General features: G+C 42.4%; 1 protein-coding gene across 1 annotated transcript in view; it reads left to right on the top strand.

The window, feature by feature from the left end:
- Positions 1 to 18,714, top strand: part of MGMT (O-6-methylguanine-DNA methyltransferase) — a 461,907-nt gene that overhangs the window by 62,577 nt on the left and 380,616 nt on the right. The window contains exon 3 of the mRNA XM_044298325.1: positions 8,855 to 8,985. Within this exon, the coding sequence (XP_044154260.1) occupies positions 8,855 to 8,985 (131 nt within the window). The remainder of the gene's footprint in view (positions 1 to 8,854; positions 8,986 to 18,714) is intronic.

Genomic DNA, 18,714 nt, shown 5'->3' with positions numbered 1-18,714 from the left:
GTCTTCTGATACCTCATATAAGATCTTAAAGCAAGACTCTTAAAGTAGCTCTACATCTTGAGGACCTTTTTGAAGAGCACTGTCAATGGAAGCTTTCTAGACTCTTGCAATTAGTGGAGGATTATGCTTAATTGTTCTAAAGATTTGAGAGGCATTACTGCCAACAACTTGATTCTAATGTTTCCTTTTTGGTGTTTGGACTTTATTAGCCACAGTGGTGAGCCACTCACCAACATAGAGCGGCTGTCACTCTGGTGGACCTCGCCTATTCTTCAAAGGACATGTATGGCTCGCTGCAACCTACTACCTGCCCTTGCATTAATCATTAGGGAGTGAGTACCTTCATATATTTTTTCCCCATAAAGTGAAGTTAATAATGCATTGACATAGGTGTATCTTGGGTCAACCATATATTTTATAGTCTCCTGGAGATAGCAATTCTCAGATAGTATAAGTCATCAATATGATATTGGTGGTGTCCCGACACCTGCCACCCCCACCTATTAGGTGTTAGTGCTAGCCAGTGTATGGAGCTTGAACACCCCAGCTTTGTAAACTGTGTAATGGATGTTGAGTGCTGCAACTCTGCTCCTATTGAAGGGAATGAGCGCTGAGCAGTAGTACTTAAGAACGGCCACTACACTGTTCACTCCTGGAACCTCTAGCTGCCACCAACAGCTGGTGTTGGTCCCCACCGACCTCATATTGATGACCTATTGTCTAGATAGGTCATCAATAAGTTACACCCGGAGAACTACTTTAGCCCTTGAGGCCCATAAAATTGAAATAAACATCCAAAAATTGGGTTTTTAATCTGTTTACATTTAGATATTGAGTACATCAGTATTTTAAATAGGTTTCATGTTGCAGTGCTGTTTAATAGTGGTACAGAAGAGTGTGAAGCAAAGCCAAGTACAACCTAATCTGCAATATCATTTAGAGCTGCATATTGCCAAACACACTAAAATGTGTTAACCATTCTGGTAAGTGCAAGGCCAGATGTACCATTTATATATTTTGTCAGCTGCATGAGAAAGGGAAGTTTTCAGACTTGATGGTAAAATATAGTATTAGCGAAATGCTAACATTGCCATGTGACTGATGGGAAGACCTCACACATCCTTTTTGCACCATGGATTGAAATTTTAAGGGAGAACATTCCACAGATGCAATCTGGAAAATATACACTCGTGGCCAAAAGTTTTGAGACTGATATAAATTTTGGTTTTCACAAAGTTTGCTGTTTGGGTGTTTTTTTGTCAGACATTTCTATGATATACTGGTATGGTATGAGTACAATTATGAAGAATTTCATATGTTTTAGTAACTTTTATTGACAAATACATTAAGTTAAGGTAAAGACTCAATATTCCCCATATTAATTCTCCCTGGCATGCTTGATATCAGCTTCTGGGCCTAATCCTGATTGATAGCAACCTAGTAAGTTTTTAGAGTTTCACAGTTTCAGTTTTTTTTGTTTGTCAAACCACTTTTTGAGGATTGAACACACTCTCAATGGGATTGAGAGCCAGGGAATTTCCTGACCAAGGACCCAAAATTTCAATGCTTTGTTCACAGAGCTACTTAATTATTACTTTTGCCTTGTGATACGTTGCTCCTCCATGCTGGAAAAATCGTTGTTCGTCACCAGTCCTGTGTAACTGCGGCTGCTGTGCGCCACTGTTCCCCTGCTTACTGCCACGGTCCCAGGTGCCATGTTCAGCGGTGATCTGCTGCCAGTGTTTCCTTTCAGCCCTCGCCACAGCATGCTTGCTGCTTGTTTCCTGCAGCATTTTCTTAAGATCCGCCCTGTATCACTTCCTGTGCTTTATGGGTTAGATCATGTGACCTCACTGACCAATCCTAGCCCTCCTGCGCATATTTAAGTGGCTCAGCCCCCTTCCCAGATGCCTCAGTGTCAAGGTCCTTGTGTCCTGTTAAGGTTCCTGATATCTGCCTGTGTTCCTGACTCGTACTTGTATTCCTGGACTCTGCTACCAGTTTGATCCCTGCCTGCTTGCCTTGACTCTTCTGTTGCCGATCTGTACCTGTGCCGCCTGCCCTGACCTGTTCCCTGTTTGACTTTGCAACTGCCTCATTCTTTGGTCCAACACTGTTGCTCCTGGTTGCCACTCAGCCTGCTGACAACGCCTGTACCTCTGGTACCTTGCTCTGGTACCTCCTGGTCCGCCTGGGCCAGCTGCCTCGTGTGCCAATCCTCCTCAAGAGCTAGCGACCTGGTGTTACCCTCTGGAAAAACTATCCCCACCATCAGGGGTACTGTGAAGATCAAGGGGTTCACTTAGACAATGCCCTTAGAGGAGGTAGGACACGTGGCACAGTGAGTTCACACCCGCTGGTTCATGACATCTTGGATGGTTGAGAATAGTTGCTCTTGGTGGATGTTTTGATACCATTCTTTATTTATAGCAGTGTTGTTAGGCAAAATTGTAAGTGAGGCCATTTACTTTGGATGAGAAGCATCCCCACACATGAATGGTCTCGGGATGCTTTACTGTTGGAATGACACAGGACTCATGTTAGCACTCACCTTTTGTTTGGGCAATTATTTTTTCAGGTGTCTCAAACAGTCTGAAAGGGGCTTCATCAGAGAAAACAACTTTAACCCAGTACAATCCCTGTACTTCCTGCAGAATGTTATTATGTCCTTGATGTTTTTCTTGGAGAGCAGTGGCTTCTTTGCCGCCTTTCTTGACAGCAGGCCATTCTCCAAAAGCCTTTGCCTCAAGGTACATGCAGATAAATTCACTCCTGCCTGCTGCATTTCCTGAGCAAGCTCTGCAATGGTGGTGACCCAATCCCGTAGCTGAATCCTCTTTTGGAGATCGTCCTGAAACTTGCTGGACTTTCTTGGGCACCCTGAAGCCTTCTTCACAGCAATTGTACTCTGTCCTTGAAGTTCTTGACGATCCGATAAATGGTGTATTTAGGTACAATCTTACAAGCAGCAATGTCCTTGCTTGCGAAACCCTTTTGAGGCAAAGCAATGATGACTGCACGTGTTTCCTTGGATGTAAAGTATCCTTTAATTTCATTTATTGGCTTGAACAGACTATGTATTTATAGCACGTGCTGCTATAGAGCGGGGACAGTGATGCTAATTTTTATCTGGGTCGAACTCTCCAGAATTGTTTAAAGAGTTCATTAAATCAAATTCCACAATGCAGATTTAGTCAATTAGAGGACAATTCTGGTCGCCAGTTTCATTCTCCATTCTCTTATTTAGGATTAAGGCACTGGAAGACATGAAAGTCCCTTATACTTAATTGAGTGCAGTGTTTCTTGATTTGCATATATAGTACATCTGATTTGCATTGTACAAAACTAAGTGCCCAACTCTCAGCCCCTGCTGGTTACCCTACTAGAAACTTGAGAGTTGTAATACATATTTTTTTTTCTCTCTCTACAGTCTGTATTGAGGAAATCGCCTATTTAAAATTCATTTACAAGATAACCTCTCTCGTCTTTTTTTTTTCTTCTTCTTTTAAAGGGATTTCATTGTTGTAGCCGGGTTTCTTTAGCTTTTCTATATTTGAAATTCTCATTGAGGGCAATTCTGAAGCCACCATTAAACCGGTGTCAAAAGATTAATTCTCTAATCCCAATTCCTGTGAAAATGAGGGATGAAAGAGACGAAACAAAAATGCATTTTATTTTGCAAATGATCCTTAATTTGCCATGAAAATCAATTCCTCTACTGTAGTCAATTAATATGAATAGCTTTTAGCTTTAGGTAAAATCGGTACAGATTAAACTGCTGTGATCTTAGCAAAGGCATTGGCTCTTCATCTGGCTCTGCTATCCTGCCACGCGACTGCTTCGACTATGCCCGTGACATTGGCTGTTGGGCATGCAACGTGACTGCATAATTGTACGATAGCAGAATCCTGTGAAAAAGAAACCTTTAGGGCACACCCCACTACTGTGGTTTCATGGGAATGTTCCTGGGATTCTATGGGTTACAATTGCTGTGAAATCTTATTAAGACTGCTTATTACTTGATTACATATTGGAGGCAGGTCTGATGGAGATTGGCACATAGACCTAGACAGGTCTCACCTTTTTTTGTATTGTGTGGTTTGGCATTAGATACTAACCTTGTCTTATTTTGGTCAGTGGACAGTTATTTCAGACAAATAAATGTTTTATATATTTCTTTTTTTTCCTCACCCTGTTAAAATGAAATGCGGTCCTACTTGCAAGGCCTTCAACGTATAGTAGGTCACACAGGGTGCAGTTATTGGTGCAGCATAGGGGCTGCTCATTTTGCTTTCATGGGGTTTTTGGAGAGGGGTAAATCTATCCTCTTTGCTGTTATGTGGCAAGAACCTTAGAAGATCTACCCTGTCTAGAGGATCTGTATTACTGTCAACAGAGAGGATGGTGAATAGGCTTAAAGGTCAGGTATAGTCATTGAGAGAGGAAAAAACACCAAGCCCTTGTGTCCTAAGTGGCAAAACCAAAATGTTGACCTATGCTTTGGGATGCCCCTGTCTTCACTACAGTATATGCCACTGGCTTTAGTCATGCACCTTGAGCATGATGCATCTTTAAAGAAAATGCCTTGGAGTAGTCAAAAACACCAACATAATTTCCATGCTCAAAAATGCAATGTATGTAGAGCACTTTTGGCCATTTTTATATATATTTTTTTGCAACCTAAATCACACTTTTGTAGTTTAGTAGTAATTTGGTAGTTGAGTGGCTTTGTCTCCAGAGGAGCCTTTGTAGAGAGAAGACTAAGGGAACCACGGCCTCTAAATAGAGAGGATAATGTAATGCTAACTTTTAGGCAGTTCATACTCTGTAAAACCAAGAAGAATAAAGTAGAAGTTAGGCTACTTTCACACTTGTGTTGTTGGTTTCCAGTATTGAGATCCAGCCCTCATGCATTCTGAATGGAAAGAGGTCCGTTCAGGATGCATCAGGATGTCTTCCGTTCCGGCAGCATTGTGTTTTGTGTCCACAAAAGCTGCGGTTTTGTGTCCAGTCATAAAAACTGAAAAAAACCGGATCTGGCAATGAAAACAAGTCAGTGGTGACAGATCAATTTTTTTTTAGGAGCCTTTAAAAACCGGATCAGTCACCTATTGGTTTTCAATGTATTTAGTGATGGATCCATTTTTTTTACGTTTTGATTTTACACAACCTAACGGAATAGATGCATCCTGATGTGCAAAATCTAAACTGATCCGCTTAATTTAAATTAACAATGCAAGTGTGAAAGTAGTAATAAATGGAATGTGTTATCAGAAAATGACTAAATCAAATTTTTATGTTAAATGCATTATTTTTTTCCCCCCCACATCATTATATTTTAATAAAACGTATAGAGTCATGCAATGTTCTCACTGGCCACTAGGCCATAGGTCTTGATTTCCTGTTTTGTACAGGTAACTTTTCAGTAGCTATTGTCTTTTATTACCAGTAACAACTTTATATAGATAACACAGGATCCACAATTCATAATAGGTGATATCACAGCTTATCTACTCCCTCCTGACCTCTGCACAGGTCACAGAGCATTCCGAGAAAACTCTCTTATGTAAGTCAATAAGTCAGCTCCTGGACTTTCTATCTATGGCCCATGTAGCTCCTCTCAAAAGACAGGAAGTCTTATCATATTTTAGGTCTAGTGGCCATTGTGAAAACTGCTCTATGAAACAGCAGAAACCTGGCAGCTATGGCGCCCGCTTCGCTCTGCAGGGGATGCCATTTGTAGAGTGCCAACATCTGCTTTACATGTACAGCAGATTTCATGAAGGAGTTTAACAATAGGTCATTTTCTGACCACGCATTCCCTTTAAGACGGATTTTTCTGAATTCTTCTGTCAATTCAGCTGTGCTTATTCCTTACTTGGGTTTGCTGAATTTGCAGGATTCCCTTCAGCGTTGTCTGTAATGTCAGATTACCACGGTGCCAACCCTCAAGTCAGATGCTTGTGGTCAGATCCGCTCAATTACTCTAAGGCCTCATGCACACGACCGTTGTTTTATTCCGTGTCCGTTGTGCCGTTTTTCGTGATTTTCTGCGGACCCATTGACTTTCAATGGGTCCTTTGAAAACTCGGCTAATGCACCGTTTGCCATCCGCATCCGTGATCCGTGGTTCCAGTCCGTCAAAAAAATATAACCTCTCCTATTATTTTTGGCGGAAAACGGTTTGCGGACCCATTCAAGTCAATGGGACCGTTAAAAAACGCGGAGGCACACAAGATTGTCGTCCGCATCCGTTTTTTTCGTATCATTTGCATGGCAAACCTGTCTTAGACTTTTTTTTTACTTTCCTTTATGTCTGGTGATCCTCCAAAAATAAAGGAAGACACACGGAAACAAAAATGGAAACGGATCACGGAACCTCATTTTGCGGAACGGAACACAACAACGGTCGTGTGCATGAGGCCTAAGGAACATGTCTTCTTGTATCACTTTATAATCAGCCACTTACATTGCACACAGAGCACAGTCATCAATGAAGACAGTTTATTTATGAATTAGTCCAAAGAAAAGTGGTAGATGTTTTGGGACAAGTTTCTGTTTCAGATTTCAGGTGGGGTTGTCTTCTACTGGACCTCACAGTTTCTGTTCTGAAAGGAACCAAATAACTTGCCTGAAACTATAGTATAACAGCCTCTTATGCACTATTGTTCAAGAGCTTATCTGGATGAAGGTTCCTAGACAGTTGGTATACGGGAAGTAGGCTTGTGTGAAGCTCTCACCAGATATCATATAGTACATGACGGTCTCTTTCTAACAAACTAAGAACCAGCCCTGTATCTCACGTGGATCCAGAGATCTCCCCATTCATTGATCCAGTTGCTCTGCTAGATTTATTTCAAGTTGGAGGCTGGGGAGCGTGTCCTTTCTACTGCAGTTGGTGACAGATAGAACTGAGCATGTGCTTCCATCTCAGTGAGCAAGACAAATAACTTAGAAAAAGAGCAAACAGCAGGTGGCGCTATACAAAGATTTTATTGACTAACTCAGTGGCTATATAAACATTTTTATGACATGCAATCACAAAAGTTTTTAGATACAGGTGGTGGTTTGAAAAATGTAGAATATTTTTAGTTGGAAAACCCCTTTAAGGGATATGGAATGGTCAGTTCTCAGAGCCCATTATTGGGTTGGTGCTGGCTTATCTGACTTGGGGAATGACCTTACGGGTAGAATTACCATATCTGGGTACATGGGATTTTAATGATCGATTACCTGGGTCCCAGGGTAGTTCCCAGTAGATGGGCAGGTAGCTGGTAGTGGGCTGTGTCAGAGACGTAGTCACAATGGTTCTGTGTCATGGGCAGGGAACGCCAAATCCAAAATTGGTATAAGAAGGCAGGCATAGGAGACAAACAGAAAAAAAATGGCAGGAGACTCTCCACCAGATCAGAAACTAACGAATGGAATAACCACAGCAGTTCTCCTCTAAGTTCATGGAGACTGACGCACACACTGACGCACACAGCGCCGGGTCTTGATTCTGCTGCTAGAACCATGCACATCATCCACACGAAAGCCATTGGAACTGGTGTCGGCCTGTGGCTCGTTATCTACAGACCCAACACCGCCACACAGGTTTATTTTTGACCCTTCTCTGCTAATTTATTAATACAAATGTTCTGCAGAAAAAATGCTATATAGATTTGATGGCGATTTTATAAGTCGCTTCTTTGGCTACTTTCACACTCTCGTTTGGTGCGGATCCGTCATGGATCTGCACAAACGCATCCGTTCAGATAATACAACCGTCTGCATCCGTTCTGAACGGCTCAGTTTGTATTATCTGTAACATAGCCAAGACTGATCTGTCTTGAACACCATTGAAAGTCAATGGAGGACGGATCCGTTTTCTATTGTGCCATTTTGTGTCAGTGAAAACGGATCCGTCCCCATTGACTTACATTGTGTGTCAGGATCCGTTTGGCTCAGTTTCGTCAGACGGACACCAAAACAATGCAAGCAGCGTTTTAGTGTCTGCCTCCTAAGCTGAATGGAGGCGGAACGGAGCCAAACTGAGACAAACTGATCCTTTTCCATTCAGAATGCATTAGGGCAAAACTGATCCCTTTTGGACCGCTTGTGAGATCCCTGAACAGATCTCAGAAACGGAAACCAAAACGCCAGTGTGAAAGTAACCTTTCTTTGCTTGCACCAAATCAAACCAGCAGTAACTGGAGGACAAGATCAAATCTAACATACTGGTTTGTTATGGTATTACACAGTGTTATTTTTTTTAATTTTTTTTAAAGGAATCTGTCACCCCGATTTTGGACTATTAGCTATAGTAATACATACGTAGTACTGCAGAGCACTGTTTGGTTCCCCTGTTATCAGCAATCAAAGCTGCACTCAGATTCACAGTCCAGAATGCGGTTCTGTTCTAGCATAATGGAGAGGACTCATAGGCTCATGCACAGCAGTCCTGCCAACGCAATTTAAATGCAGCTCTGAGTGCTGATAGTGGGGGAACAGGGCGCAATAGGAAAATAAAAAACAGTGCTCTGCACTTGTTATCGGCAGGACTACTAATATATTACTGTAGATAGTAGTCCAAAATCGGGGTGACAGAATCACTTTAAAGGGGTTCTCCAGGCTTTTAATATTGATGACCTATCCTCAGGATAGGTCATCAATATCAGACTGGTCAGGGTGCAATAGACATAGCAGCAGCGAGAAGGAAGAGAGAGGGGAGACACTGTGTGTGCCTTCCATTCATACAGCTGATCAGGATAGGTCATCAATGTTAAAAGCCTGGAGAACCCCTTTAAGTTGACCATACTGTTCATTCTTAAAATATATATTAAAGTATTCAAGTTTACATTTTTAATTCTAGATGGCACTAGGAAATGAAAACTGCCGAATGGAAGAGGTGCTGGTTAAGACCCCTGTGGGGGAGATTCAAATTTCAGGATGTGACTTGGGAATACATGACATAAAACTGCTGGCTTTTGATGTCCCTGATGGGTAAGTTTTCTTTTTTTTTGGGCTATTTGTGGTATTTTAAAAGCTTTGTGCATTGTTTGTGATTATTGATATTTCTGTTGACACATTAAACCAATGGAAGGAGCCCTACAATGTCTATGTGGACTGTTAAGGGTGTATTAGACACCCCAATGCTGCAAACAATTGTCGGGAGGGAAGCGTTCTCTCCCGGCAGTCGCCAGAGGACACTGCTGCTATTACATGCATCAAAGTCCTCCGCAGCATGGAGAGGAGTGACTGCTATGCCATCGCTCGTCCCCACGTACAGTCGTGGCCAAAAGTTACATTACATAAATATTGGAAATTGGAAAAGTTGCTGCTTAAGTTTTTATAATAGCAATTTGTATATACTCCAGAATGTTATGAAGAGTGATCAGATGGATTGCATAGTCCTTCTTTGCCATGAAAATTAACTTAATCCCAAAAAAACCTTTCCACTGCATTTCATTGCTGTCATTAAAGGACCTGCTGAGATCATTTCAGTAATCGTCTTGTTAACTCAGGTGAGAATGTTGACGAGCACAAGGCTGGAGATCATTGTCAGGCTGATTGGGTTAAACTGGCAGACTTGACCTGTTAAAAGGAGGGTGATGCTTGAAATAATTGTTCTTCCATTGTTAACCATGGTGACCTGCAAAGAAACGCGTCAATCAACAATTTATAGGATCATCAAGAACTTCAAGGAAAGAGGTTCAATTCTTGTTAAGAAGGCTTCAGGGCGTCCAACAAAGTCCAGCAAGCGCCAGGATCGTCTCCTAAAGAGGATTCAGCTGCGGGATCGGAGTGCCACCAGTGCAGAGCTTGCTCAGGAATGGCAGCAGGCAGGTGTGAGCGGATCTGCACGCACAGTGAGGCGAGGACTTTTGGAAGATGGCCTGGTGTCAAGAAGGGCAGCAAAGAAGCCACTTCTCTCCAGGGAAACATCAGGGACAGATTGATCTTCTGCAGAAAATATGGTGAATGGACTGCTGAGGACTGGGGCAAAGTCATATTCTCCGGTGAAGCCTCTTTCCGATTGGGGCATCAGGAAGAAGGCTTGTCCGGAGAAGAAAAGGTGAGCGCTACCATCAGTCCTGTGTCATGCCAACAGTAAAGCATCCTGAGACCATTCATGTGTGGGGTTGCTTCTCATCCAAGGAAGGAAGGCTCACTCACAATTTTGCCCAAAAACACAGCCATGAGTAAAGAATGATACCAAAACACCCTCCAACAGCAACTTCTTCCAACAATCCAACAACAGTTTGGTGAAGAACAATTCATTTTCCAGCACGATGGAGCACCGTGCCATAAGGCAAAAGTGATAACTAAGTGGCTCGGGGACCAAAACGTTGACATTTTGGGTCCATGGCCTGGAAACTCCCCAGAGCTTAATCCCATTGAGAACTTGTGGTCAATCCTCAAGAGGCGGGTGGACAAACAAAAACCCACTAATTCTGACAAACTCCAAGAAGTGATTATGAAAGAATGGGTTGCTATCAGTCAGGAATTGGCCCAGAAGTTGATTGACAGCATGCCCAGTCGAATTGCAGAGGTCCTGAAAAAGATATATGTCATGTAATTGTCATGTATGCATAAATGTCATGTAATTGTCTATAAAAGTCTTTGAAACGTATGAAGTGCGTGTAATTATATTTCACTACATCACAGAAACAACTGAAACAAAGATCTAAAAGCAGTGTAGCAGCAAACTTTGTGAAAACTAATATTTGTGTCATTCTCAAAACTTTTGGCCACGACTGTAGGTCAGTGGTGCCGGTGGCAGGTTGTGATTACACAGCACTGGCGCCAGCAAATCTAGATGTTTCAGCATGCTGAGTGATCTGAATTGCCCGATGAACGAGCGTTTGTTCATTCATTGGGGAATCGGAGGCAGTATTAGACTTCTAGATGATTGCTAACGAGCGTTCCTATGAAAATCTGCCCGTCTAATATACCCCTTATTCAAGCAGCAATATATGCCATGATTGCTAGCAGAGTTTCTTAAAAGTTGTCAAAAGTGCCATTGTCTCTGGATCTCAATATTTTTACTTCTTATCGGTATCTTAACAGTGGGCAGCTCACATTTTTATAAGATTGTCCACTCTTTTTAGCACCACGTTGTTTTTAGGTACAATACTAATACATTTCTTAACATATCTTTATAATGTTTAGAGTTCCGTTTTTTCTAATCCAAAGCTTCAAATGTCCTTCATACAGATACATGATGAAATTGTGGCTGCCTGCATCTGCCACTAAGGGGAGCTTGGGTGTTTTCTGCATACTGTTTCACTTTTGAGTTTCCTGTTTAAACCCTTAATGATTATTCTACAGCAGTCTGTTTTTACAGCACTGGAACATAATGAACGCACAGGAGATCGTTCAGCTGCGGATAGGTGCTCATCTAGCCATCCTAGTGATCTCCTGATTGCTGGGTGATAGGTCACATGACTGCTGCTGGGTCCAACTAGGCTAAGCTATGACAGTTCCAGTATCACTTTGTCTGACAAAAGAGGCGATGTGACCTTAAAACACATTGCATTTTAATAAATCTACAGTATGCATAGTACTCGACATCAAGAATTATTGCTCCTGACAGCGCCACAAATGAAGGCCTACATTTCTTCATACTTATCTACTTGGTGATTCACCACTCCTGGTATGAACGATCCAGGACAAGGGCTGCAGCCAGGAGCATCGGCCAGAACGCGGCCTCTACATAACACACCTGCATAATTGTTTTGAGTGTCACAATGTAAAAAGATGAGTGCAGTACTTACCGCTACTCATTCATATACATACCCAACAGTAGTTCCCATGAGGCACTGCTTCTTTCGGCTCCAGTTATAGGGGATGTAATAAAAATAAATGAATACGTAAAAAAATATGTATACCAGTCTAACCTTTTATAGGACACAAAAAAATAAAGGTAAAAAAATGAAATAAAAGATTTTTAATGCCTGCCATTCATATACAGTAGCCTGCCCCAGATGCAGTGACCCTATGGTATATCATACAGTATAAAAAAAAAGTCTCAAAATGGCCGAAAAAAATATTTTTTGGAGTTTCTAATAAAAAATTAGATGTAAGAAAAATACTTTTACTTTTTTACTCCAAGCAATATAAAAAAAGCAGTAGCTGTTCTAGCGTTTCTGCTGAGATTTAGACAAATGATGCCCCAAATGATATAAAGATATGTTAAGAAATTAATTGTAAGAGAATTTTGGACCTATTTAAAGGGGTTCTGCAGTTTTTTCAAACTGATGATCTATCCTCTAGATAGATCAGCATCTGATTGGCGGGGGTCCGACACCTGGGACCCCTGCGCCGCAGCCTTCTCGCTGTTTACCGCAGGCCCAGTGACATCACGACTAGTATCCAATGGCCTGGGCGGAGCTAAGCTCCATTCAAGTGAACAGAGCTTAGCTCCGCCTAAACCATGAATTCTAGTCATTTCGGATCCCCGCCGATCAGATGCTGATGATCTATCCAGAGGATAGATCATCAGTTTAAAAAAACTGCAGAACCCCTTTAGGCCTCATGCACACGGCCGTTGTTTGGGTCCACATCCGACCCGCCGTTTTGGCGGCTCGGGTGCGGACCCATTCACTTCAATGGGGCCGCAAAAGATGCGGACAGCACTCCGTGTGCTGTCCGCATCCGTTGCTCCGTTCCGTGGCCCCGCAAAAAAAATAGGACATGTCCTATTCTTGTCCGTTTTGCGGACAAGAATAGGCATTTCTACAATGGGCCGCCTGTTCCGTTTCCGCAAATTGCGGATAGCACACAGGCGGCTTCACCACAAAAAACGGAATGGTCATGTGCATGAGGCCTTAAACATAATAATAAAACTGTGTTCAAGGGTGGAGAAAATATAATTCTTGCCATTGAAATACCTTCTGTCCCTGCTGGGTCTGGGACACAGGACCACATTGGCGAGTCACTGTGATTTTGTACAATTACAGCTTAGGCTTGTTTCACACTTGCGTTGTTGTTTTCCAATATTGAGAATCGACAGAGGATCTGAATGGAAAGAGATCCATTTAGGATGCATCAGGATGTGTTACTTTCCGTCAGCTGTAAGCTGCGGTTTTGTGTCTGGGAAAAAAACAAAACGATCCTTCACTAATAACAATCTAAGTCAATGGTGACGGATCCATTTTTTAGGAGCCTAAGGCTAGTTTCACACTAGCGTTCGTCGGTCCGCTCGTGAACTCCGTTTGAAGGGGCTCACGAGCGGACCCGAACGCCTCCGTCCAGCCCTGATGCAGTCTGAATGGAGCGGATCCGCTCAGACTGCATCAGTCTGGCGGCGTTCAGCCTCCGCTCCGCTCGCCTCCGCACGGCCAGGCGGACAGCTGAACGCTGCTTGCAGCGTTCGGGGGTCCGCCTGGCCGTGCGGAGGCGTGCCGATCCGTCCAGACTTACAATGTAAGTCAATGGGAACGGATCTGCTTGAAGATGACACCATATGGCTCAATCTTCAAGCGGATCCGTCCCCCATTGACTTTACATTGAAAGTCTGGACGGATCCGCTCAGGCATCTTGCGCACTTAGAAAATTTTCTAAGTTATTAATGCAGACGGATCCGTACTGAACGGAGCCTCCGTCTGCATTAATATGATCGGATCCGTTCAGAACGGATCCGATCAAGCGCTAGTGTGAAAGTAGCCTAAAAAATCCCGGATCTGTCAACCATTGACTTGCAATATACTTAGTGATAAATCAGTTTTTTTCTGTTTTGATTTCACACGGAACGGATGCATCTTGATGTGCAAAATAAAAACGGATCCGTTTACTTCCGGTATTGATATCCTCTGCCGGGTCTCAATGCCGGAATTAACAACGCAAGTGTAAAACAAGGAAATGCTGGACTGTCAGAATCAGAATGACCAGACTGTTGGATATTTATTATTCCTGTTCTTTTTATTTTATTTTTCACATGAATGTATTTTATACTATTTTATTCTTTGTATGCCATGGCAAGAGGTTTATAACCAAAAAATATAATATATATATACATAATAATAATATTAATAATAATAAGATTACAATGTATTATATTCTTTAACATCTTTAGAAGAAGCTTTCGGGTACACTGTAATGTTGCCAAATGCAAAATGCTAATCAGCCGAGTAATAATTTTCAATCTGTGGAAAAACAAAAAAGCATTGCGATGGAGATCTCTAGCGTATTTGTTTGAGTATAACAAAAGTTTCCGAGACAATATTGCTATAGTGAAAAAAAGATATAAATATATGTGTTGACTTTTTTTGTATGTTGGCTGGTGCCAGAGAACAGTCGTAGTTTTTCTCATTGGCTACAGCAGGTGAAGCGTTCAGAGTGTTCTCTCACAGCGTATCTTTTGTTTGGGACACAGGGGAGCCCCTCTTCAGCGCTCACAAATGAAAAGCTGCTAAGCCCTCCAGCCAGTGAAGCACGCATTCAGCTTGTTCCTGTACTGTTTTAAAACCACAGCCGATGCCAATGTAACATTGTGTTTTATTGTTTGAAAGACAGATTTTTTTTCCCCCTCTTTTTTTGTTTTTGTTTTGCCGTTCAGAACTCTTGGGGTCTATAATAGTTATTTTGCTGTGCCTGTTAAATTAGTGGGGCTTTTCTTTGCCTCTAAAAACATTTTATAATTGAATTTCGAAGTGATATCGGGAACCCTTTTTTATGTAAATGTAGCCAGAAACTTTATGCGAAGCATTCTCCGAGACCGATGCTGTAGATGCGATAATATTACCTTCGTTTATATATTTAAAAAAATGTAATACATTTTACAGAGTAATATTATTTGGGAAATGTTAAATGGTAAATTCCTCTTTTGATGAAAACAGACAGCAGTTTATCTTCACTCTGTTGTCAGACATGTGACCTAATCCTAATTGTCTGGGTGCAAATGGTAGTTGTCTAATTGTCCCGCAGTTCACTGGTTTCTAATAGGAAACCAGATGATATCTGAAGTAGAAAAGAGGTCATCATGTATCTCAAAATCACTGCAATCCAAACATTTACAGTTAATGAACATTTCTTGCAGTAAATGTTCATTAAATCCAGAGTTTTCCTAAGATCACTGTTACGTATTGCCTCACTGTGACGGCGTTGCTGTGTCGGCTGGCTGCACGTTCCCAAGCGTGCCGGCTGCAGGTTGCTGCCTGTGTAGGCTGGTTCCTCTGGGCTGCGTGCTGGCGACGGTTCTGTGGTGTGCGCAATCGATGTACTTTTCTCTCCTCTTGGCAGTATGATCTCCCAGAGGGTATTTCTGGACGGTTGCTATTGGCAACGTCCGGTGCTGCCGTGTTTGTTTCCTCTGACTTGCTTGTAGTACCTCCCGTTTGGTTCTGAAAGGGTTAACTCCCCTCTGAGGGTCCGTGGGTGTGTCCTTGCAGGTGCGCTCATTAACTGGCTATTTCTGCCTGTGAGCGCGGAGTCTCCGGGTCAGTCTTGTTTGTTCTGTTCCTGGTTATGATGTGTTTGCCCCTTGCTACTGACTTGGGGACCTGCGGCCGTTCATGTCTGTCCATGTTTCTATGGGGTATTCCTTGTTCTGCATTGATGTTTCCGCTTGGTTGCTATGTTTTGTCATTGCCTGGTCTTGTCCGTATCTGTATTTGCGTCCGTGCGCCTAGCAGAGTGCATCTGCGTCTGTTCCTGTTCCTGTCTTTCCCTACCTCTTCTGCTTTTGTCTGTAGCAGTCCTTACTGCTCCTAGTTTTCTGTTCTGTTATGTCTGTCTTGCAGTGCCTCACTACTTCTGCCTGCAGAAGTGGGTTCCTGTGTTCCCCGGAGGGGGAATGCCCAGTCTGTTTATGCCATGTCAGTCTGTCTGGTTTCTGTTCTTGCTATGCCTGGGTTATGTTGGTCTACCTGAATTCTGAATTGTCATGCCTATCTTTGCCTGCTCAATGTATTGCTGGTATCTTCGGTACCTTCTGGGTTCCATTTCCTGCTGCCACTGGCTGGTTTACGCTCTGGAGTCGCCCCTGGCAACTACCGACGATTAGTCTGTCCTCATGATCAGAGGCTCTAGTTAAGTCGTGGTAGTTACTTTGTTATGCCCCTCCAGAGTATGGCTAGTCAGTGGCACAGTGGGTTTTTCCCGCTGCTCAGTAGCAGTACATTTGTGTTTCCTGTTTGTTTCATTGTCTCTAGTATTTCGGTCGTGCCTGACTTCCCAGAGGCTTGTGCCAAGTCTCCGGTTCGTGACAATCACTTTCACATGGCAGTATTTTGCATCAGCATTTGTAAGCAAAATATAAAAAGTGGATCCAAAATAAAGATCATTGAACCCCTGTTTTTCCTAGAGTTGAGGGTCCCAAAGACATCAACTACACTGTAGATGAGACTACCCCTTTTGAACTTATCTTCAAACCGTATAGTGATAAAGGAATATACTTGTGTAACTGACATATAAATCTGTATTATGGATCTGTTTTATACAGATCTGCATTGTTGTGCCAGAGACTGCTATGGGACAATATTAGTAATTGGCATTTAGCCAAAAAATAAAAAAATATTATATATATTGTGGTGATGTGTAGAGTATAAGTGCTGGGAGGCGTGTATATCCCACCCAGATACCTCAGCGGTGAGAGAACTGAAATCCAGAAAGCTGCCGTGGTTTCAGCAAAGTGTCAGTTTGCTGAGACAGTTTTGTCTGGATGTTCTGGGCTGGATTTCATGTGGATTGGGGGATAGGTTTGGTAGTGGGATCTGCCAGTCCACACCCTTCCACTACATGTATTGTCTTTTGCCGGAGGTGATCACAGATGAGTCCTGCTGCTGTAATCAAGGAGGGATAAAACAACCCTCTGTGTATGACTTGGAGGGAAGAAAGGCTGAGGAAGCCTGAGAGGCTTTGTGTGTTCTCAGCCAGGAGGGCTGAGGGGCCACAAGGCTTTGTAAAGCCTGAAGTTTGGGGGGCCCAGCGACGCCTACGGAAAGAGGGTCGCACGGTCAGAGTCGGGAGGACTTCTGGGCCATCTCCCCCTCCCCCCAAGGGTGCAGGTGTGGTCACAGCCTGGAGGCTGCTGGACCGTATATGGCTGAGGAAGCGGGATCTAATCCCGTGTGTGAACGGCGCTCTATAGGTGAAGTAGAGACAACACGTGTATTAGGTAGAGCCCAGACGGGCAGGTGTTTATTTTCGATGTTTATGTGTGTGATGGTGCTGAAGTGCCAAAATAAAGCACCTTTTGAACTTGAACCCCATTCTCAGAGGAGACGTCTGTGATTGCGACCCCCTAAGAGAGAGCGATCCCTTACAATATACATTCAAACTATTTGAGGAAATTGCCCTAAAATAAAAATTGGATCGTTTTACCTTTGTGTTCCTCCAATTTTATACAGAGGCACATTCACAAGGTGGCATACATAGTGACTAGAGATGAGCGAAGTATTGGAAAATTCGATTCGGCTGCTTCGCTGAATAAAAAAAAAAAAGTACTTTGTAAGTAGTGGGTGCAATGACAGGAAGCGGCGATAGCACCGCTCCCCGTCATTGTACCCCTCAGATGCCGGCTTGATGCATCTGACATTAAGATTACAGTGTAAAATAAAAATGAATTGATAAAATCATGTTTACCTCATACATATGATTGCAAAGAGACGGCCGCCGCCATCTTGATTGAATCTCAGCTGGCGTGGGGACGTCATATGCCACCATGCACAGGATTTCGCCTGGGATCTTCAATCAAGATGGCGGCGACTGGGTCAAACAGATGAGGTAAGTATGTTTTTATTTTTTTACCGCCATTTCAGGGCAAATTTGCAGCCAGGAAGCATGAGAAAATTTTGCTTCGCCGCAAATCAAATTATCCCAAAAATTTGGATCGAAGGCCACTTTGTAGCCTTCGATTTGCTGAACACTAATAGGACTCCAGGTTGGTAATACGGAACCATAGGGTGGACTACCGTGTAGGGATGCTACACGTTATTTTACCATATGCATGGACTCTAACGTAATGCAATCTGTGCATTGTATAATATGAATGATTAGTGACACATTGTATTTAATTTCCATAGTGAGTGCCGTCAGATTGGTGGATACCTATTCCATTTTATCCCCCTATTTATTAAAACTTTTCAAGCAGTGAAAACATTTTACTTGTTAATGATTGGAAGTGGAGAAAATTAATGGCATAGATCTCGGGAACCTCCAAGATGTCTCCTTTTAACCATGCAGAAGCAGATTTCTTTCCTACTGTACGTAGTTTAATTTCTTTGATAGGGTTCAGTAAGCAAATGCAAATAGATTTAATGATTTGCATCAGTAGATCATTTCTCAGTTTAATATCCTCAGATATTTTGGTCAAGGACTTTTCCTTTTTGGTGGCTGGCAGTATTTCATATAATAAAAAATATTAATGCAGGCTACATTATGATACATTCAAATTAAATGATATATTTTAACCATTTATTCATGGGAGTATTTTTCAAGGAGCTGTTTCTGTCAGTCTGGTGACAGTAAAAAAGGAATCTATCTTAAAAGAAAATGGAAGAACTCTTAAAAATGAATATGGAACAGTTATATTAATGCACTTTTAAGGAATAATCATTACGGTTTGGGTTCTGACGTGAGATGATTGCCTGTAGGCCTCAAAAGTCCTGAGCCACAAAAAGGGTCCTTAAAAAGACGGAATGCAAATGCATTATTCTGTCAGAAATGAAAAATACTTGCTTCAAACAACTCCAGAGATCGCCCAAAAAAAAAAAAATGATGCCAGTGTGG

This window comes from Bufo gargarizans, chromosome 6 (genome assembly GCF_014858855.1).
Source record: "Bufo gargarizans isolate SCDJY-AF-19 chromosome 6, ASM1485885v1, whole genome shotgun sequence".
NCBI classification, from domain to species: domain Eukaryota; kingdom Metazoa; phylum Chordata; class Amphibia; order Anura; family Bufonidae; genus Bufo; species Bufo gargarizans.
The sequence above is the reverse complement of the archived record's forward strand: the minus strand, read 5'-3'. Positions and strand labels throughout refer to the sequence as shown.